This window comes from Oncorhynchus kisutch, linkage group LG8, assembly GCF_002021735.2.
Source record: "Oncorhynchus kisutch isolate 150728-3 linkage group LG8, Okis_V2, whole genome shotgun sequence".
Taxonomy (NCBI): Eukaryota; Metazoa; Chordata; class Actinopteri; order Salmoniformes; family Salmonidae; genus Oncorhynchus; species Oncorhynchus kisutch.
Window position 1 is genome coordinate 67,601,813 of NC_034181.2, and position 22,633 is coordinate 67,624,445.

General features: G+C 41.7%; 1 protein-coding gene across 2 annotated transcripts; it reads left to right on the plus strand.

Annotated features, from left to right (window-relative positions):
- The first annotated feature begins 3,942 nt into the window (after positions 1–3,942).
- LOC109895371 (ras-related protein Rab-27A) lies at positions 3,943–22,456 on the plus strand. Of its 2 annotated transcripts, none has more exons than XM_020489014.2 (6): positions 3,943–4,053; positions 17,834–18,006; positions 18,643–18,728; positions 18,875–18,978; positions 19,110–19,233; positions 21,437–22,451. In XM_020489014.2, exons 2-6 carry the CDS (start codon positions 17,854–17,856, stop codon positions 21,639–21,641), a joined length of 672 nt encoding a protein of 223 aa, XP_020344603.1. In that variant the 5' UTR covers positions 3,943–4,053; positions 17,834–17,853; the 3' UTR covers positions 21,642–22,451. The 2 variants fall into 2 exon arrangements, with proteins under 2 accessions (XP_020344603.1, XP_020344602.1); XM_020489013.2 differs by having other exon boundaries at positions 3,953–4,154; positions 21,437–22,456.
- The last annotated feature ends 177 nt before the right edge of the window (positions 22,457–22,633 follow it).

Here is a 22,633-nt window from a genome sequence, read left to right on the forward strand (position 1 = left end):
GATCTCACAAATCCAGTAATGTGTCAGCAGGGTTGGGTAGGTTACTTTCTAATTGTAATCCGTTACAGTTACTAGTTATCTGTTCAAAATTGTTATCAAATCAAATGTATTTATATAGCCCTTCTTACATCAGCTGATATATCAAAGTGCTGTACAGAAACCCAGCCTAAAACCACAAACAGCAAGCAATGCAGGTGTAGAAGCACGGTGGCTAGGAAAAACTCCCTAGAAAGGCCAAACCTAGGAAGAAACCAAGAGAGGAACCAGGCAATGAGGGGTGACCAGTCCTCTTCTGGCTGTGCCGGGTGGAGATTATAACAGAACATGGCCAAGATGTTCAAATGTTCATAAATGACCAGCATGGTCAAATAATAGTAATCACAGGAGGAGTCATCGTGCCAGGTAGTCCTGAGGCATGGTCCTAGGGCTCAGGTCCTCCAAGAGAGAGAGCAACAAAGAGAGAATTCGAAAGAGCATACTTAAAACTCACACAGGACACCGGATAAGACACGAGAAATACTCCAGATATAACAGACAGACCATAGCCCCCTGACACATAAACTACTGCAGCATAAATACTAGAGGCTGAGACAGGAGGGGTCAGGAGACACTGTGGCCCCATCCGATGATACCCCCGGATAGGGCCAAACAAGCAGGCTATAACCCCACCCATTTTGCCAAAGCACAGCCCCCACACCACTAGAGGGATGTCTTCAACCACCAACTTACCATCCTGAGACAAGGCCGAGTATATCCCACAAAGATCTCCGCCACGGCACAACCCAAGGGGGGCGCCAACCCAGACAGGAAGACCACGTCAGTGACTCAACCCACTCAAGTGACGCACCCCTCCTAGGGACGGCATAGAAGAGCACCAGTAAGCCAGTGACTCAGCCCTTTTAATAGGGTTAGAGGCAGAGAATCCCAGTGGAGAGGGGAACCGGCCAGGCAGAGACAGCAAGGGCGGTTCGTTGCTCCAGTGCCTTTCCATTCACCTTCACACTCCTGGGCCAGACTACACTCAATCAGAGGACCTGCTGAAGAGATGAGTCTTCAATAAAGACTTAAAGGTTGAGACAGAGTCTGCGTCTCTCACATGGGTAGGCAGACCATTCCATAAAAATTGAGATCTATAGGAGAAAGCCCTGCCTCCAGCTGTTTGCTTAGAAATTCTAGGGACAATTAGGAGGCCTGCGTCTTGTGAATCAAATCAAATGTTATTTGTCACATACACATGGTTAGCAGATGTTAATGCGAGTGTAGCGAAATGCTTGAAGGTAGGTATGTACGGCAGGACCATATCGGAAAGATAGGTAGGCACAAGCCCATGTAATGCTTTGTAGGTTAGCAGTAAAACCTTGAAATCAGCCCTTGCCTTAACAGGAAGCCAGTGTAGGGAGGCTAGCGCTGGAGTAATATGATCACATGTTTTGGTTCTAGTCAGGATTCTAGCAGCCGTATTTAGCACTAACTGAAGTTTCTTTAGTGCTTTATCCGGGTAGCCGGAAAGTAGAACATTTCAGTAGTCTAACCTAGAAATAACAAAAGCATGGATACATTTTTCTGTATCGTTTTTGGACAGAACATTTCAGATTTTTGCCATGTTACGTAAATGGAAAAAAGCTGTCCTTGAAACAGTCTTGATATGTTAGTCAAAAGAGAGATCAGGGTCCAGAGTAACACCGTGGTCCTTCACAGTTTTATTTGAGACGACTGTACAACCATCAAGATTAATTGTCAGATTCAACAGAAGATCTCTTTGTTTCTTGGGACCTAGAACAAGCACCGGGTTTAAAAGTAGACAGTTTGCAGCCATCCACTTCCTTATGTCTGAAACACAGGCTTTCAGCGAGGGCAATTTTGGGGCTTCACCATGTTTCATTGAAATGTACAGCTGTGTGTCATCTGCATAGCAGTGAAAGTTAACGTTATGTTTTCGAATGACATCCCCAAGAGGTAAAATATATAGTGAATACAATAGTGGTCCTAAAACGGAACACTGAAATTTACAGTTGATTTGTCAGAGGACAAACCATTCACAGAGACAAAGTGATATCTTTCCGACAGATAAGATCTAAACCAGGCCAGAACTTGTCCGTGTAGACCAATTTGGGTTTCCAATCTCTCCAAAAGAATGCGGTGATCGATGGTATCAAAAGCAGCACTAAGGTCTAGGAGCACGAGGACAGATGCAGAGCCTCAGTCTGACGCCATTAAAAGGTAATTTACCACCTTCACAAGTGCAGTCTCAGTGCTATGATGGGGTCAAAAACCAGACTGAAGCATTTCGTATACATTGTCTTCAGGAAGGCAGTGAGTTACATTCAATATAGGCTGATATTTTTTTTTTTTTTCTGGGTCAAGGTTTGGCTTTTTCAAGAGAGGCTTTATTACTGCCACTTTTAGTGAGTTTGTTACACATCCGGTGGATAGAGAGACGTTTTTTATGTTCAACATAGGAGGGCCAAGCACAGGAAGCAGCACTTTCAGTAGTTTAGTTGGAATCGGGTCCGGTATGCAGCTTGAAGGTTTAGAGGCCATGATTATTTTCATCATTGTGTCAAGAGATATAGTACCAAAACACTTGTCTCCCTTGATCCTAGGTCCTGGCAGAGTTGTGCAGACTCAGGACAACTGAGTTTTTGGAGGAATAGGCAGATTTAAAGAGGAGTCTATAATTTACTTTCTAATGATCATGATCTTTTCCCAAAGAAGTTCATGAATGTATCCTCTCTTGGGGGAATGCTGCTTTTTAGTTAGCTTTGCGACAGTATCAAAAATACATTTCTGGTTCTTATTTTCCTCAATTAAGTTGGAAAAATAGGATGATCGAGCAGCAGTGAGGGCTCTTCGATACTGCACGGTACTGTCTTTCCAGGAACATAACTTTTGGATTACCCAAGCTAAATAACGTAATATGATTCCATTCTTTTGCTTTAAGATTACTATCCCCTTAAGAGGCATTAGAAGAAGACAAACATGTATGTTACCAATTGAACGACATCTATTGCAGGATAAATCAATCTCAAAGTTTACATAGGTGGCCATATATGGATGTTAAATTTTAATTTATAGGTTGGTTATGTAGGCTTCTTCTAACCCATCGCTTTCTACTACATATAATAATACGATTAAATTATATCTTTACATTAAAAACCAAAGTCTATCAGAATTCCAATCATTCCAATAAATGTTATACCCCTTGATCTTCAAGAATAGGACTTGGAAGTATAGATTAGCCAAATTGTTTTACCTGAGCATGACCCCAAAACTAAGGACTTATTAGCCAGCCCTACTCTGTTTATGATTTTGTCATGGAGGACTGATTGGGCTCATGGAATGGCATGCTTTGAGCACTACTGAAAAGTGCTATTTACATGTGACAAATGAATGCCATATGCTGCATTTGATATAGGCCAATTATTTACCTTTTTTTGGTGACACTAGATATCTTGATTATATTTATATATATATATGGCTTGACAGAAATGGTAGCAGAAGGTGAATGTTGAACTTTTTTTGCATACATATCCAGATGATGCTGCTACTATTTTATGCAATGACACTGTCAGTGTGTTAGAAGCATTACTCCCCAACCCTGTGTGTCACTTCCAACACACCGACCGTGTCATGGCGCAAAATAGTATGCAGCATCATCTGGATATGTATGCAACAAAAGTTAAACATTCACCTTCTGCTACCATTTCTGTCAAGCCGTTTACGCATACAGTTTGACGTATACGTTCGATAAATCCAACGTATGCACTGCAACTACCTCTGCAACGCAATGCTGCAAGGCAAACGCAGCGTTTAATTGTAAATTAATGTAATGCTGGTGTACCAAAATGCAATGAAGCTGTGGGTGTGATCAAAGTGTAGTTCCAAAAGAATACTCCTGAGCGGGTAGGGTCGTTTTCCGTTCCGAGGTCTTTTACGGGTTGGCGAGAGAGGGAGGGGCTGGCTCACTTCAACTGAACGGGAAGTGATGTTACGTTGATTGTGAAGGGTGTTCATGCAACAAATGGATCGAAAGGACTTAGCAAACTCAATTTAGTGAGTAATTTTTATTTATTTAAAAATCAACAAATTGTCATCGCTTTTGATAGGGCGATTCTACACGAAACACCAAGAAAGAAAGAGACGCACAGACACTGGTAAGTTGAATTTCTCGAAACAAAATTAGCGTGATAAATGTGTCTCGGCATATGGAGCGGTTTAGCGGATTTGTTTCTATCGACAGCTATAAGTGCAACATAGTACATTTTTTCTCAGGACGGGGTTACTTCATCGTATAACGACCACCTGCATTTTCACTGAGCTGAGGCTGAAACAAAGTTATTTCCTGCTCACATTTACTAGGCCTACTTGAAGCCAAGGCTACTGAAAGTGCAATGACATTTTTTTGTGTTTCTACATAATGCGATGTGTCTGTTTTTATAGTTGCCTTGAAGTGAATTCTAACTCGGAGGTGACCTTAAATTAGATAGACCTACATTGTAAAACAGGATAGGCTACGTGTAGCCTGTACTTAGTTGGGTAGGAATGCGACACTTTCATTGGGAATTGATGTAACATTTTCCTATCAAATTACATTTAATTTTAGTTTTAACATTATACTGCTTGAGTAATAAGCTTTTTGTGCATATGGAACATTTCTGGGATCTTTTCAGCTCATAAAACATGGGGCAAACATTTTACATGTCATGTTTATATTTTTGTTCAGTATATTTACATGATTTATAAATTGTACACAAAATGTACACCTCACACACATGGTTATGGACTTCAAAAAACAAGATACTTGTACCATGTCAGATATAGCATTTAAATGTATAAAATGTTGAGTTTGCATCCCAATATTATACTTTCTATACATCACAGAAGACTTAGATATATATATATATATATATCGGAGTTAAACGTATCACACCTTTATTTAATAGTTTTCCAGTGGAAGCAACAATGAAGAGGGAAACTGTTCACGTGTAATGGGACCTCATAATTACAACCCTTGTATTGGCTACATTTATCTAGGTTTATCTATCCATAAACCTGCATTAATTTGGCTGGTGAAACATCAACAGGCGTCTACCTCACTATTTTGGTATGGTGTCTTAGGGATATGAGTCTGGTATTTTGGCTGGAGACGTGCCATGCAGAAAAAACATCAGCTCAGACCAAACCAAAAATGAACACTGAACTAAAAATGTTTGTCTTTGTGTTAATACATTTTTTATTTTCTCAAGGTTTAAACACATTCTGGACATGATAAACCAATTTATTCCAAATGAACTTTTAGGTTGTCTTTAGTTTACTTTACATCTGTCAGCTATTCAAAGATAGACCTCTGTCTAGTCTGAGATTTGAGCAATTGTGCTTGTGAACAAACTAGGAGATATGGTTATTAAACAGGGTCAATGGTAGAGTAAAACATGACAACTACATGATGAACAACTGAGCTGGGGGTTATTAGATGTTTTATCTTTCAAGTAGGGTTTGTGTCAGATAATCAATTGTTTTCTTCTCTCTCTCTCGTGTGTGTGTGTGTGTGTGTGTGTGTGTGTGTGTGTGTGTGTGTGTGTGTGTGTGTGTGTGTGTGTGTGTGTGTGTGTGTGTGCGGGCAGGTATGTGTGTTTGAAATGTTTCTACTGATAACCATAATAAAAAAATTGTTTGTCCTATTTCACACATGTACAAGTGTGTATTAATATGCATTTGTGAATTGGAAATATGTTTTTAAATATGCTAACTCCACCTGAGACACCCTTGGAGAGTGGGGTCATGGCCAGGGTCACCATTGTCCAGTGCCCCTGGAACAATTTAGGCTTAAGTGTCTTCAAACTAGCGACCTTTCAGTTACTGGACCAACGCTCAGGGTAGTCTAGTGGTTAGAGTGTTGGTCTAGTAACCGGAAGGTTGCAAGTTCAAACCCCCGAGCTGACAAGGTACAAATCTGTTGTTCTGCTCCTGAACAGGCAGTTAACCCACTGTTCCTAGGCCGTCATTGAAAATAAGAATTTGTTCTTAACTGACTTGCCTAGTTAAATAAAGGTAAAATAAATAAATCACTAGGCTCCCTGCCGCCCATCATAATCTGTAAACCATTTCTCATCAGAATAACATCTTTTCACTTACATATCTATATGCAACATATAGTGTTACAAAATAGTGCTTCCAGTCCTGAACATGATGAAACCTGGTGATATTTCAGATGCATATTGGCAAGTCATTCTGTCAATACATCTGGGATGAGTGCTGTAGTATTGTGGTACTGCAACACCCTTCATCTTGTGCAGTTTGTTTAAGTTCATGTCATCTGCATATCCTCATTCAAGGAGTTTGCTGTTATAGTTGGCCAACTGCCCAGGGTGGGTACTTCAGCTCTACTGCTCTGAGAATGTCTGAAAGGCTGTGTTCTGCTTGCTGGCACATAATCTGAGGTGCCCTCCTCCAACTAGTGTGAAATCCGCACCACCAGAGAACAGGGCTTTGCCTAAAGCCTTCTCTTTTAATCACTTGAAGTTTAGGTTTAAAAGTAAACATTCAATAACTTTGAAACACCTTTTGGAAGAGGACTAAGGCTGATCCTTGTTTATGAGCTCAGTTTGGATCTTCTGTTTTAGAAATGGGCAGGGGCAGCGATGTGAATCAAATAATTTGAGCACTGACTAGCCAGTCAGTGCATAGGGATTTCACTCAAAAACAAGTGCAGAAGGCCTACTCAAGATGATGTAATGTCTAACTTGCAATGTTGTATTTCACACCTTGTTAAAATATTTCATACTGCAGTCACTGTAGTGGGCTTCCTCAAACAAAACTTATTTTGCAGCTTATCTGCAACACATGTAATCACAGCCGTTCAGGCTTCCTTGTAGAAGCTGTGATCAGATTTAGTCTCAGGACATTTCATAATATTTGTTTTTGTTTTATTTTTTAAAACATCTTTGTCCTATGCCACCTATTTTACCAAACCTGCTACTTGTTATCCCACTTATCGCCCCAAGGATTTCTATCATATTTTTTTTATTTTTATAGCAAACTCATTTAGCATAATTAGATGAAAATATGTAATTTAGGCTTTTCTTGTTTGTTTTTTTCTCTACAGGCTGTAGCTAAGGGTAGACAGTCTCTATGGGTGTTCCACAGGGTTCAATTCTCAGGCTGGCTCTCTTTTCTGTATACATCAATGATATTGCTCTTGCTGCTGGTGATTCTCTGGTACACCTCTACGCAGACGACACCATTCTGTATACTTCTGGCCCCTCCTTGGACACTGTTAACTAACCTCCAGACGAGCTTCAATGCCATACAACTCTCCTTCCATGGCCTCCAACTGCTCTTAAACGCAAGTAAAACTAAATGCATGCTATTCAATCGATCACTGCCTGCACCTGCTCGCCCGTCCAGCATCACTACTCTGGACGGCTCTGACTTATAATACGTGGACAACTACAAATACCTAGGTGTCTGGTTAGACTGTAAACTCTCCTTCCAGACTCACATTAAGCATCTCCAATCCAAAATGAAATCTAGAATCGGCTTCCTATATCGCAACAAAGCATCCTTCACTCATGCTGCCAAACATACCCTCGTAAAACTGACCATCCTACCGATCCTTGACTTTGGTGATGTCATCTATAAAATAGCCTCCAACACTCTACTCAGCAAACTGGATGCAGTCTATCACAGTGCCATCCGTTTTGTCACCAAAGCCCCATACACTACCCACCATTGCGACCTGTACGCTCTCGTTGGTTGGCCCTCGCTTCATACTCGTCGCCAAACCCACTGGCTACAGGTTATCTACAAGTCTCTGTTAGGTAAAGCCCTGCCTTATCTCAGCTCACTGGTCACCATAGCAGCACGCGCTCCAGCAGGTATATCTCACTGGTCACCCCCAAAGCCAATTCCTCCTTTGGTCGTATTTCCTTCCAGTTCTCTGCTGCCCATGACTGTAACGAATTACAAAAATCTCTAAAGCTGGAGACTCACATCTCCCTCACTAGCTTTAAGCACCAGCTGTCAGAGCAGCTTACAGATCACTGCACCTGTACATAGATGGGCTGTTTACAGATGGGCGATCTACCTACCTCATCCCCATACTGGTATTTATTTATTTTGCTCCTTTGCACCCCAGTATCTCTACCTGCACATTCATCTTCTGCCGATCCACCATTCCAGTGTTTAATTTGCTATATTATAATTACTTTGCCACCATGGCCTATTTATTTCCCTAAGTTACCTCATCTGCACTCACTGTATATAGACCTTTTGTTCTACTGTATTATTGACTGTTTTGTTTATTCCATGTGTAACTCTGTGTATGTGTCGAATTGCTACGCTTTATCTTGTCCAGGTCGCAGTTGCAAATGAGAACAACTAGCCTACCTGGTTAAATAAAGGTGAAAACAAAGGGAATGATAGGCAGTTCAATGACACAGTGCCTAGTGAAAGTCTACACACCCCTTGCACTGTATTCACATTGTGCCACCTTAAAATTAAATCCAAAAAGGATTACATTTTTCCCTACAGATCTACATAATCTTTCCACATTTTTTAAATAAATACAAATGTATAGAACATTTTCCTAATTGTAATAAATATTTATTGATTGCATATGTTTTCACACACCAGAGTTAATGCTTGGCGGCAGCAATAACAGCTGTGAATAATTTTGAATAAGATTCTACCAACTTTGCCCGACTCTTATGGCAACATACAGGTAACTGCTAAAATAATGAAAACACTTGCGTAAATAAGGGATACAAAGTATTGAAAGCAGGTGATTCCTCAATCCACACTGGTGTGGTTCCTGAGTTAAATAAGCAATTAACATCCCATTAGGTTTAGGATCATGTATAAAAATGCTGAGCAGGCCATTTTTTTGGCTACCACGGCCATGTCCCCATGTTTTTTGTTGAGTTGGTACAGTTATTTTTCTTTCACTTTGAGAATGTGGAGTAGGTTGTGTAGATCAGTAAAAATGTTTTAAACATTTGTTGTCCCTTTTTAGATAACATTTTAAGGCAACTAAATTTGAAGACAGTGCAAGGGGTCTGTAGACTTTCACTAGAGACTGTAAGCCTTTGGCCTACATGATTACGTTATCTACCCGAAGGAGTTATTCGGCTGGCTCCTCCGTCGCGACGTTACCCGAACGCCCATCTGCGGCCTGCTAACCGTTAGCTGTCTTACCGGCTGCTATCTGAATAGACAATCGGACAATTTTTTTATTTTTTATTATTATTATTATGTTTTCTTCTTGGGCCTCTATAACTATATCTATTGTTTTTATTTTTGTTGTTGTGTGATTTGGATTAATCCCCTCTACCACACGGAACCCCACTAATCTACTGACGGAACGCAAGAGGTGGCTAACAACAGACCTCCATCCTATGCTAGCTTGCTACCGATGCCCTGGCTAGCTGTCTAAATCACCAACCAACCTCTCCACTCACCGGACCCTTTTGATCACTCGACTAAGCATGCCTCTCCTTAATGTCAATATGTCTTGTCCATTGCTGTTCTGGTTAGTGTTTATTGGCTTATTTCACTGTAGAGCCTCTAGTCCTGCTCACTATACCTTATCCAACCTATTAGTTCCACCACCCACACATGCAATGACATCTCCTGGTTTCAACGATGTTTCTAGAGACAATATCTCTCTCTTCATCACTCAATACCTAGGTTTACCTCCACTGTATTCACATCCTACCATACATTTGTCTGTACATTATACCTTGATGCTATTTTATCGCCCCCAGAAACCTCCTTTTACTCTATGTTCCAGACGTTCTAGACGACCAATTCTCATAGCTTTTAGCCGTACCCTTATTCTACTCCTCCTATATTCCTCTGGCGATGTAGAGGTGAATCCAGGCCCTGCAGTGCCTAGCTCCACTCCTATTCCCCAGGCGCTCTCTTTTGACGACTTCTGTAACCGTAATAGCCTTGGTTTCATGCATGTTAACATTAGAAGCCTCCTCCCTAAGTTTGTTCTATTCACTGCTTTAGCACACTCTGCCAACCCGGATGTTCTAGCTGTGTCTGAATCCTGGCTTAGGAAGACCACCAAAAATTCAGACATTTTAATTCCAAACTACAACATTTTCAGACAAGATAGAACTGCCAAAGGGGGCGGTGTTGCAATCTACTGCAAAGATAGCCTGCAGAGTTCTGTCCTACTATCCAGGTCTGTACCCAAACAATTTGAACTTCTACTTTTAAAAATCCACCTCTCTAAAAACAAGTCTCTCACCGTTGCCGCCTGCTATAGACCACCCTCTGCCCCCAGCTGTGCTCTGGACACCATATGTGAACTGATTGCCCCCCATCTATCTTCAGAGTTCGTGCTGCTAGGTGACCTAAACTGGAACATGCTTAACACCCCAGCCATCCTACAATCTAAACTTGATGCCCTCAATCTCACACAAATTATCAATGAACCTACCAGGTACCTCCCCAAAGCCTTAAACACGGGCACCCTCATAGATATCATCCTAACCAACTTCCCCTCTAAATACACCTCTGCTGTCTTCAACCAAGATCTCAGCGATCACTGCCTCATTGCCTGCATCCGTAATGGGTCAGCGGTCAAACGACCTCCACTCATCACTGTAAAACGCTCCCTGAAACACTTCTGCGAGCAGGCCTTTCTAATCGACCTGGCCGGGGTATCCTGGAAGGATATTGATCTCATCCCGTCAGTAGAGGATGCCTGGATATTTTTTTTAAATGCCTTCCTAACCATCTTAAATAAACATGCCCCATTCAAGAAATGTAGAACCAGGAACAGATATAGCCCTTGGTTCTCCCCAGACCTGACTGCCCTTAACCAACACAAAAACATCCTATGGCGTTCTGCATTAGCATCGAACAGCCCCCGTGATATGCAGCTGTTCAGGGAAGCTAGAAACCATTATACACAGGCAGTTAGAAAAGCCAAGGCTAGCTTTTTCAAGCAGAAATTTGCTTCCTGCAACACTAACTCAAAAAAGTTCTGGGACACTGTAAAGTCCATGGAGAATAAGAACACCTCCTCCCAGCTGCCCACTGCACTGAAGATAGGAAACACTGTCACCACTGATAAATCCACCATAATTGAGAATTTCAATAAGCATTTTTCTACGGCTGGCCATGCTTTCCACCTGGCTACTCCTACCCCGGACAACAGCACTGCACCCCCAACAGCAACTCGCCCAAGCCTTCCCCATTTCTCCTTCTCCCAAATCCATTCAGCTGATGTTCTGAAAGAGCTGCAAAATCTGGACCCCTACAAATCAGCCGGGCTAGACAATCTGGACCCTTTCTTTCTAAAATTATCTGCCGAAATTGTTGCCACCCCTATTACTAGCCTGTTCAACCTCTCTTTCGTGTCGTCTGAGATTCCCAAAGATTGGAAAGCAGCTGCAGTCATCCCCCTCTTCAAAGGGGGGGACACTCTTGACCCAAACTGCTACAGACTTATATCTATCCTACCGTGCCTTTCTAAGGTCTTCGAAAGCCAAGACAACAAACAGATTACCGACCATTTCGAATCTCACCATACCTTCCCTGCTATGCAATCTGGTTTCAGAGCTGGTCATGGGTGCACCTCAGCCACGCTCAAGGTCCTAAACGATATCTTAACCGCCATCGATAAGAAACATTACTGTGCAGCCGTATTCATTGATCTGGCCAAGGCTTTCGACTCTGTCAATCACAATATCCTCATCGGCAGACTCGACACTCTTGGTTTCTCAAATGATTGCCTCGCCTGGTTCACCAACTACTTCTCTGATAGAGTTCAGTGTGTCAAATCGGAGGGTCTGCTGTCCGGACCTCAGGCAGTCTCTATGGGGGTGCCACAGGGTTCAATTCTTGGACCGACTCTCTTCTCTGTATACATCAATGAGGTCGCTCTTGCTGCTGGTGAGTCCCTGATCCACCTCTACGCAGACGACACCATTCTGTATACTTCCGGCCCTTCTTTGGACACTGTGTTAACAACCCTCCAGGCAAGCTTCAATGCCATACAACTCTCCTTCCGTGGCCTCCAATTGCTCTTAAATACAAGTAAAACTAAATGCATGCTCTTCAACCGATCGCTACCTGCACCTACCCGCCTGTCCAACATCACTACTCTGGACGGCTCTGACTTAGAATACGTGGACAACTACAAATACTTAGGTGTCTGGTTAGACTGTAAACTCTCCTTCCAGACCCATATCAAACATCTCCAATCCAAAGTTAAATCTAGAATTGGCTTCCTATTTCGCAACAAAGCATCCTTCACTCATACTGCCAAACATACCCTTGTAAAACTGACCATCCTACCAATCCTCGACTTTGGCGATGTCATTTACAAAATAGCCTCCAATACCCTACTCAACAAATTGGATGCAGTCTATCACAGTGCAATCTGTTTTATCACCAAAGCCCCATATACTACCCACCATTGCGACCTGTACGCTCTCGTTGGCTGGCCCTCGCTTCATACTCGTCGCCAAACCCACTGGCTCCATGTCATCTACAAGACCCTGCTAGGTAAAGTCCCCCCTTATCTCAGCTCGCTGGTCACCATAGCATCTCCCACCTGTAGCACACGCTCCAGCAGGTATATCTCTCTAGTCACCCCCAAAACCAATTCTTTCTTTGGCCGCCTCTCCTTCCAGTTCTCTGCTGCCAATGACTGGAACGAACTACAAAAATCTCTGAAACTGGAAACACTTATCTCCCTCACTAGCTTTAAGCACCAACTGTCAGAGCAGCTCACAGATTACTGCACCTGTACATAGACCACCTATAATTTAGCCCAAACAACTACCTCTTTCCCAACTGTATTTAATTTTAATTTATTTATTTATTTATTTTGCTCCTTTGCACCCCATTATTTTTATTTCTACTTTGCACATTCTTCCATTGCAAAACTACCATTCCAGTATTTTACTTGCTATATTGTATTTACTTTGCCATCATGGCCTTTTTTGCCTTTACCTCCCTTCTCACCTCATTTGCTCACATTGTATATAGACTTGTTTATACTGTTTTATTGACTGTATGTTTGTTTTACTCCATGTGTATCTCTGTGTCGTATCTGTCGAACTGCTTTGCTTTATCTTGGCCAGGTCGCAATTGTAAATGAGAACTTGTTCTCAACTTGCCTACCTGGTTAAATAAAGGTAAAATAAAAAAATTAAATAAAAAATAGCATCCTCTGTAGCAGCCTGCTTTCACATGAACTTTTGCAGTTAATCTGATTACCATTGGAGGTGACTGGTGCCGCCTCAGTGATCCTAACCTTCGAAAGAGCAGGGCTGCCCGCAAGCCAGGGGGCCTGTTTCTCTGGGGAAAGCCTCTGTAAATGTGTCCCTGCTGGCCAGATGGTGTACCCTTATACAAGCATGAACTGCCTGGCGACCAAGAGATTTGAGACATATAATTTACTTAATAATACAGTTGACTGTCCTTTTTGCTTGACGAGGTCAATCGATTAGTGTGTGCAGGTAGTACTGTGCAGTTGTGCGGTGAAACATAATAAGTCGGTCCATATATAAGCCTTTAGAATGTAAGCCTGGCTATTCTATTTCCCACTGGGGAACAGCTCAGAGGGGCTGGAGATGGGGTACCACTAGTCCAGTCACAGTGTGTTCATCACAGAACTTGATTTTGCTCCAGACTTTAAGCAGCTTATTGCTCAGGATGAGGGCTTTAGTGCTGGACAGAGTGAAAGAATGCCTTTTCATACCGTGGTCATGTGATGGACTCTGCTTTCAGTGAGAATCACATCCAGCTTGTTCTCTTGAATATCATTTGATGGATATCTGTGTTCAGTTCATTTTGTGTCCACCACAGTCTTTCTCATTCACAGGCCTCAACTTTCTAGCTATGCTATAATAACTCCGTAGTAATGCATGTCACTATAGCTTTGTGTAATACATATTTTGTATCTATCAAAAACACATGGATTATTTCTGATTTATTTACATAAACTATTTATGGACCAGGACCAATCATGCCAGTGAGAATTTCAGCTCAATACAATTTGAACTCTATTGTGACAACTCTTATGGAATAACTTGTTTTTCTTGTGAATTTTTAGTCTGTTGATCAATTGCGTAATTCTTAGTCTTATTTGCATAATTACCCACAATGAAACTCTACATGAGAGGATTAAATCTGTAACAGTTGCCCCAAATAGGAGATTATCCACTTTTACCAAGCAAACAGGTGAAAGTTCACTGTGGATGGGGTTATAGCAGGATCTAAGTTTGAGCATTTCCTTACTGAACATGCATAGAGGCGAATGTAGTTTCTTTCACATAAAATATTTGTGTTTCCTGTTACTGTGTCAGCATACTTACATGACCATGAGAAGAGAGCTGTAGGCTCTCAAAAGACAGACCGAGGCGTGTCTGTCTCCAAAATAGCTCTAAAAGTTTTGTCCTCAGGTCAACTGTTTCGCAGGCACTCTACCCTGCTAGCGTAAAAATCTGCGCTCTTTAGGGCACTGGGAACCGTTTTATGTTGTGGTTATGTAGTAGAAACTAGAGGTTGACCGATTAATCGGAATGGCCAATTTAATTCGGGGCGATTTCAAGTTTTCATAACAATTGGTATTTTTGGACACATTAGGCAGATTTAAAAATAATACAAAAATTACACCTTTTATTTATCCTTTATTTAACTAGGCAAGTCAGTTAAGAACACACATTCTTAATTTCAATGACGGCCTAGGAACGGTGGGTTAACTACCTTGTTCAGGGGCGGGCAGAATGACAGATCTGTACCTTGTCAGCTCGGGTATTCAATCTTGCAACATTACAGTTAACTAGTCCAACGCTCTAACCACTTGATTACATTGCACTCCATGAGGAGACTGCCTGTTACGCAAATGCAGTAAGCCAAGGTAAGTTGCTAGCTAGCATTAAACTTATCTTATCAGAAAAACAATCAATCAATCATAAATCACCAGTTAACTACACATGGTTGATGATATTACTAGTTTATCTAGCATGTCCTGCGTTGCATATAATCGATGCGGTGCGTATTTGCGAGAAAGGACTGTATTGCTCCAATGTGTACCTAACCATAAACATCAATGCCTTTTCTTAAAATCAATACACACGTATATATTTTGAAACCTGCATATTTAGTTAATATTGCCTGCTAACCTGGCTGGTTGCAAACTCTGTGAAGACTATTCTTCCTAACAAAGACAGCAAACTTCGCCAAACGGGGGATGATTTAACAAAAGCACATTTGCGAAAAAAGCACAATCGTTGGACGACTGTACCTAACCATAAACATCAATTCCTTTCTTAAAATCAATACACAAAAGTATATATTTTTAAACCTGCATATTTTGCTAAAAGAAATCCAGGTTAGCAGGCAATATTAACCAGGTGAAATTGTGTCACTTCTCTTGCGTTCATTGCACGCAGAGTCAGTGTATATGCAACAGTTTGGGCTGCCTAATTTGCCAGAATTTTATTTAATTATGACATAACATTGAAGGTTGTGCAATGTAACAGGAATATTTAGACTTATGGATGCCACCCGTTAGATAAAATACGGTACGGTTCCGTATTTCACTGAAAAAATAAACGTCTTGTTTTTGAGATGATAGTTTCCGAATTCGACCATATTAATGACCTAAGGCTCGTATTTCTGTGTATTATAATTAAGTCTATGATTTGATATTTGATAGAGCAGTCTGACTGAGTGACGGTAGGCACCAGCAGGCTCGTAAGCATTAATTCAAATGGCACTTTCGTGCGTTTTGCCAACAGCTCGTCGTTGTGCTTCAAGCATTGAGCTGTTTATGACTTCAAGCCTATCAACTCCCGAGACTAGGCTGGTGTAACCGATGTGAAATGGCTAACTAGTTAGCGCGCACCCCGCTAATAGCGTTTCAAACGTCACTCGCTCTGAGACTTGGAGTGGTTGTTCCCCTTGCTCTGCAAGGGCAGCTGCTTTTGTGGAGCGATGGGGTAACGCTGCTTCGAGGGTGGCTGTTGTCGATGTGTTCCTGGTTCGAGCCCAGGTAGGGGCGAGGAGAGGGACGGAAGCTATGCTGTTACACTGGTAATACTATAGTGCCGATAAGAACATCCAATAGTCAAAGGTATATGAAATACAAATCATATAGAAAGAAATTGTCCGATAATTCCTATAATAACTACAACCTAAAACTTCTTACCTGGGAATATTGAAGACTCCTGTTAAAAGGAACAACCAGCTTTCGTATGTTCTCATGTTCTGAGCAAGGAACTTAAACGTTAGCCTTTTTACATGGCACATATTGCACTTTTACTTTCTTCTCCAACACTTTGTTTTTGCATTATTTAAACCAAATTGAACATTTTATTTGAGGCTAAATTGATTTTATTCATGTATTCTATTAAGTTAAGATAAGTGTTAATTCAGTATTGTTGTAATTGTCATTATTATGCATTTTTAAAAATGTAATCATCCGATTAACCGGTATCGGCTTTTTTGGTCCTCCAATTATCGGTATCGGCGTTGAAAAATCATAATCGGTCGACCTCTAGTAGAAACCATTCTGAAAATGCGCTCATGATTTGAAAAACAAGAAGAGGAAGAGCACCAAAAATGCTCTTCCATCATCCCCCCCCCCCCCCCCCCCCCAGACTCTACTCTTCCGGGAAGGCTTTCCACTAGGTGTTGGAACATTGCTGCAGGGACTTGCTTCCTTTCAGCCACAAGAGCATTAGTGAGGTCAGGCACTTATGTTGGACAATTAGGCCTGGCTCAGTCGGTGTTCCAATTCATCCAAAAGGTGTTCGATAGGGTTTAGGTTGTGGCTCTGTGCAGGCCAGTCAAGTGCTTCCACACTGATCTTGAAAAAACATTTCTGTATGGACCTCACTTTGTACACGAGGGCATTGTCATACTAAAACAGGAAAGGGCCTTCCTCAAACTGTTGCCACAAAGTGGCAGCACAGAATTGTCTAAAATGTCATCGTATGCTGTAGCATAAAGATTTCCCTTCACTAGAACTAAGAGGCATAGCCCAAACCATCAAAAACCGCCCCAGACCACTATTCCTCCTCCATCAAGCTTAACAATTGGCACAATGCATTGGGGCAGGTAGTGTTCTCCTGGCATCCGCCAAACCCAGATTCTTCCGTCAGACTGCCAGATGGTGAAGCTTGATTCATCACTCCAGAGAATGTGTTTTCACTGCTCCAGAGTCCAATGGCGTGGAGCTGTACACCACTCCAGCTGATGCTTGGCATTGCGCATGGTGATCTTAGGCTTGTGTGTGGCTGCTCGGCCATGGAAACCCATTTCATGAAGCTCCTGACGTTGCTTCCAGAGAAAGTTTGGAAATCGGTAATGAGCGTTACAACCGAGGATGGACTACTTTTATGGTCCCGTTCTTTGACCTTGTGTGGCCAACTACTTTGCTGCTGAGCCATTCTTGCTCCTAGACGTTTCCACTTCACAATAACAGTACTTACAGTTGAACGGGGCAGCTCTAGCAGGGCGGACATTTGACCAACTGACTTGTTGGATAGGTGGCATCCTATGACGGTGCCATGTTGAATGTAACTGAGCTCTTCAGTAAGGCTATTCTACTGCCAATGTTTGTCTATGGAGATTGCACGGAGGTGTGCTCGATTTTATGCACCTGTCAGCAACAGGTGTGGCTAAAATAGCTGTATCCACTAATTTGAAGGGGTGTCAACATAGTTATATGAATGTGTGTGTATATATAGTTTAGTTTACAAATGATTATCTACAGTCTCGGTGTTACATTTGCATCAGGATATGTGCACAGATTTTAAATTGCTTCCTTCAATGTTTGGTTTCTTTGTCTGGTTTTCAGGTCTGAAATAAGCACTCACTATGTCTGATGGGGACTATGACTACCTCATCAAATTCCTAGCCCTTGGTGATTCTGGAGTAGGGAAAACCAGCTTTCTCTACCAGTACACCGACAAAAAGTTTAACTCCAAATTCATCACTACAGTGGGCATTGATTTCAGAGAAAAACGAGTGGTAAGTTGATTGCCCTAGTCATACAATTTGTCACTTGTGTGAGAAACCATTAATTTAATTATTCACATACAGGTACTCCCCTACCACCCGTAATGACCAGATAGTGTGCTGCTTGGTTGAAAGAGTTAACATTTGAAATGGCCAATTATTCCATGTGAATATTTTTGTAGTGCAGGTTTACTATTAACCATGGAAAGTAAGTAGGAGCTTAAAAGCATTACTCCTCACAGTGCAAAAGGTAGTGGTAGAACTGTTTTTTTGTAGGGAATGAGTCTGAAACATATGAACCTGCCGACGTACCAGTATGTGTGGGTGTCGCAGGAATCTGAGGAACTCCCAGACCAAGAATGGATGACTAATATCACTTGAGTTCAGCAGCACCCTCCTAGAAAATAAACACTTCACACCACATAACCAAACACCAGGGTCATTTAATCATAATCACTCATGCTGTGTATAATTGTAGAGATTATCAGGGCAAACATTTTCCATCTAAATGTTTAGGTTCACTTTGGGTTGCAAGATAATACAGTATATGTAGGATGACCAATAGGAAAGTATATTTTTAGGGCCTCATGGCCAGAATGACCTCACACTGCTTTATATGGGTATAATATCTCTCTCTCCGTCTGACAGGTATACAAATCAAATGGTCCAGATGGGGCAGCAGGCAGAGGACAGAGGATTCATGTTCAGTTGTGGGACACGGCAGGGCAGGAGAGGTAAGCCAATCCAAAACTCATCTCCCACTGACACTCTTGCTCAAGCCCTCACTGGCTGTCAGGTAGTTGTTGGCAGCTTTCAATTGCTTACTTTCTTCAAGCTGAATGAAGCTCTTTACAAGGTGTTTTTTCTTGTGTGGTGTCAGGTTTCGGAGTTTGACAACAGCTTTCTTCCGAGATGCGATGGGCTTCCTCCTCCTGTTTGACCTCACCAATGAGCAGAGTTTCCTTAATGTCAGAAATTGGATGAGTAAGTCCTCTGTACATGTAGATTCTGACAACCACAATCTCATGTTGACTTCCAAAGAAATGTGCAGTGTCTTAACCACTATCTTTCAATCATGACTGGTGGGCTGATGACTGGCTTATTCACTTTTTCAGGTCAATTACAGATGCACGCTTACTGCGAGAATCCAGACATTGTACTCTGTGGCAACAAGTGTGACCTGCAGGAGCAGAGGGCAGTCCGTGAAGATGAGGCCCGTGAGTTGGCAGAGAAGTATGGGTATGTGTCCCTTACCTGTGACTAACCCTCCCTGAAACATTTGCCAAGAAGGCAGTGGCTGATGTGTGTTTACTCAAGGCTGTGCAGGGGAATCTCGAACAATACTAAATGTTAGGCTAGGTTGGTCTTTCTGGAAAGGCAAATATTTACACATCCATGTAAAGTATCCTGCTTGTGGCCTGAAATGACACATTTAGTGAATATAAAGGGATTAGATATGGACATCCTATGTTTTGCTAAAACTAACAAATGCAAATTTGTGGTCAAAAGCCATGTCGTAAGAGACTACGGACTCTATTTTAAAAAACCTAACTCAATGGTAAATATAAGCACTGGGGGTAGCTCTATAGGTGGAGGGGTGTGTCAGTAATATTTTTGCTATTTTCACAGCTGTTATTATGAGCATAATAGCTGGCGGTGGTGCGAAATGGCTGTTTTATAAATGTATGAATAAACAAGTTGTAGGTGGGAGGAGGACTTGACCACTCACTGGCCAATCAAGGCTGCATGTGTTAGTCTCAAGTTCTGTAGGTTATTGAAGGTCTTTGAATATTCTGTCCTAGACCATTGTAGATTGATAATACAGTTTAGTCATTAGCATAGGCTACAGTAACAAGTGATAACGTGAGTAAAAAAAAAATACATCCAGTGTTTGCTCTATTTTGAGTGTTGACAGTCAACCTGGTTATAATAGGCTTCAATCAGTATAGGCCTTTAGATATGGCGCTTAAAAAATAGTCTGCCTTAAATTGTATTGTTTGTGTGAGGCACATTCTCAATAAGAAAGATATAGCCTATGTCTAATAGGACTGAATTGTTTAAATACATTTGGAGGAGTCTGTCTTCAATTTTTTTTTTAAACAAATCAATACAAAAAGTTTATGGGGGGCTCCCGGGTGGCGCAGTGGCTAAGGGCGCTGTACTGCGCCACCAGGAATTCCATGGGGCGACGCACAATCGGCCTAGCGTCACCTGGGTTAGGGAGGGGTTGGCCGATAGGGATATCCTTGTCTCATCGCGCACCAGCGACTCCTGTGCACCTAGGTTGCCAGGTGCATGGTGTTTCCTCTGACACATTGGTGCAGCTGGCTTCCGGGTTGGATGCGCGCTGTGTTAAGAAGCAGTGCTGCTTGGTTGGGTTGTGTATCGGAGGACGCATGACTTTCAACCTTCGTCTCTCCCGAGCCCGTACGGGAGTTGTAGCGATGAGACAAGATAGTAGCTACAATTGGATACCACGAAATTGGGGAGAAAACGGGGTAAAATTTAAAAATAAAAGAAAGTTTATGGGGAACATAAGTGCTTTTTTTTTTTTTATCTCTTGTTCCATGTGCATATGGGCACTGTGAGTCAGGGCTGGATAGGCTGCGCTTCCGTTGTCAATATCCTTGCCGTATCCAACCGCGTTAGCTACTGAATTTGCATACTGAAATTGGCACTTTGGCGCATGTTTTTAAGGACACTAATTGGATATTGCCACCCCTCCCACCTCATCTCAAGCGAGTTCATACGACAGGTAAAATACCAATCCTGGCGCTAGGGTGTGAAAATAGAACAGCCCTGGCTTTAACAGGTCTAAATTGCAAACGAGCGTGCGTTTTGACAATTGCACGATCTTAAGGCCAGCTGAAAATAGAGCCCCCAGTACTTAGAGTTATGATCATGTTATGTTAAAAAGTTATGGTGAGCTGAATGGCCATCTTGTGCGCGGAAAATATCTAAGTGACAACATATTTAAAGTTTTAGGACAAGGTAATCAGATTAACATAGCCCAGTCATAATGTTATTGCTGAATATCATATAGGTAGCCAGTCTGAAGTCTCTCTTCCAGATGCACATCATATTGAGTTGTCATGGTTGACTAGATACGACTCATATGTCAGATTTGGTTAGTGTCGTTAGTTACCGATGGCTCCACCAGTCTGAAATCCAATGTGGTTTTTAGAGAGCCATGCTCCTCTACTATTTCAAATATGCATCTTCCACTGCTATAGCACAAGTTCATGTTTCATGACGAGAAACAAACACCCACACAAATAATTTTTTTCAACCTTGATTTCTTTTCAACTGCTGAGAACTATATTCTGTCTTAGAGTAAAGCTTTCAATTAGATCAAAACTTATTCAGGTTGAAGGTAGATAGTTTGCATCATACAGAGACATATCAGTCAATGTTCTTATGTGTTGCTCTCTTTCCCGTGCAGAATCCCTTACTTTGAGACAAGTGCAGCTAACGGGCAGTTTGTTAGCCAGGCTGTGGATGTCCTGCTGGACCTCATCATGAAGAGGATGGAGCGCTGTGTGGACAAGTCCTGGATCCCTGATGGAACTGTGCGATCCAATGGACACAGTGGTCACACAGACATCACAGAGCCCAAGACCCAGGAGAAGGGCAAATGTGCTTGTTAGGGTCCACATATACAGATAATGGTTACACCATCCCCTCTGATGTTTTGGTAGGACTGGGCTTTATGGTATGTGATGAAAGGCATGTAATATTTGTAAATCAATGATGTCATAGTAAGTTTTGGCAAGATGTGTAGGGGAGGGGGGGGGGGGGGGGGAGAGTGTGTATGACGTGCAAAGCTGAAAGTAACTACTAACCCCTGCCAAATGTTCCAGAGCATCATTATGTTTTGTTAATTTGATTATGCCATTTGGTGTGGTGCCTCTCCTTACACTTGTCCATACAGTGTCAATTAAGTGCCTTTTTATGTTTTCATTTCGGAGAATATTATATGTATTTTACATTGTAAAAGAAAAGTGTATTATAACCAACTATTTTCTAAGATCCAGTAGAAAAGTGAGAAGCCACTGAAAGTTGTATTAGTTGAGAACACTTTCCTGTGAATTAAAAGGAAACCCATCCTTATTACATTTAACTTTTTGACACAGGATATTTTTGTCACTATGCACTTCCATTTATTCTTGTACAATGTAAAAGTCCTGAGCACATGCAATCTGTAGTGAATAGAGTGATTTTTTTTGTATAGGCCTGCTCTGTAGTAGCAGAGGAGCTGTGTGTTTTTATTTGTATCACAATGTTGGGTTATTGGGTCTATCAGAAATGTGAGGTTCCATGTAAAATCAATGCACATTTTTTTCATTCGTAATTTTACAATGTGCCTTAAATCTGCTGTATTCTGTCAAACACTGTTTTCATGCCAAATATGTAAACCATATCCTTTATTCCATAAAATAAATATATTTTATTATTTATTAAAGCGCTGTCTCAGTTCTCACCTTGGCTAACGTTACCTCTGAAACAATCGTATTATTTAGTCAATCTTGTTCTAGTCAATATGTAACGTAATGCAAATATTTCAAACAACATCTGCTTTCCAAGCGCTAAGGTTTAGAAACTTATATAGTTACACACTAGGGGGCAGTTTGTAACGAGT

Coding starts and splice junctions, on each gene's coding strand:
- LOC109895371 (XM_020489014.2), top strand. CDS start 17,854: ATGTCTGATGGGGACTATGACTACCTCATCAAATTCCTAGCCCTTGGT. Junction 18,007..18,642: donor ATTTCAGAGAAAAACGAGTG/GTAAGTTGATTG, acceptor TCCGTCTGACAG/GTATACAAATCAAATGGTCC. Junction 18,729..18,874: donor GACACGGCAGGGCAGGAGAG/GTAAGCCAATCC, acceptor GTGTGGTGTCAG/GTTTCGGAGTTTGACAACAG.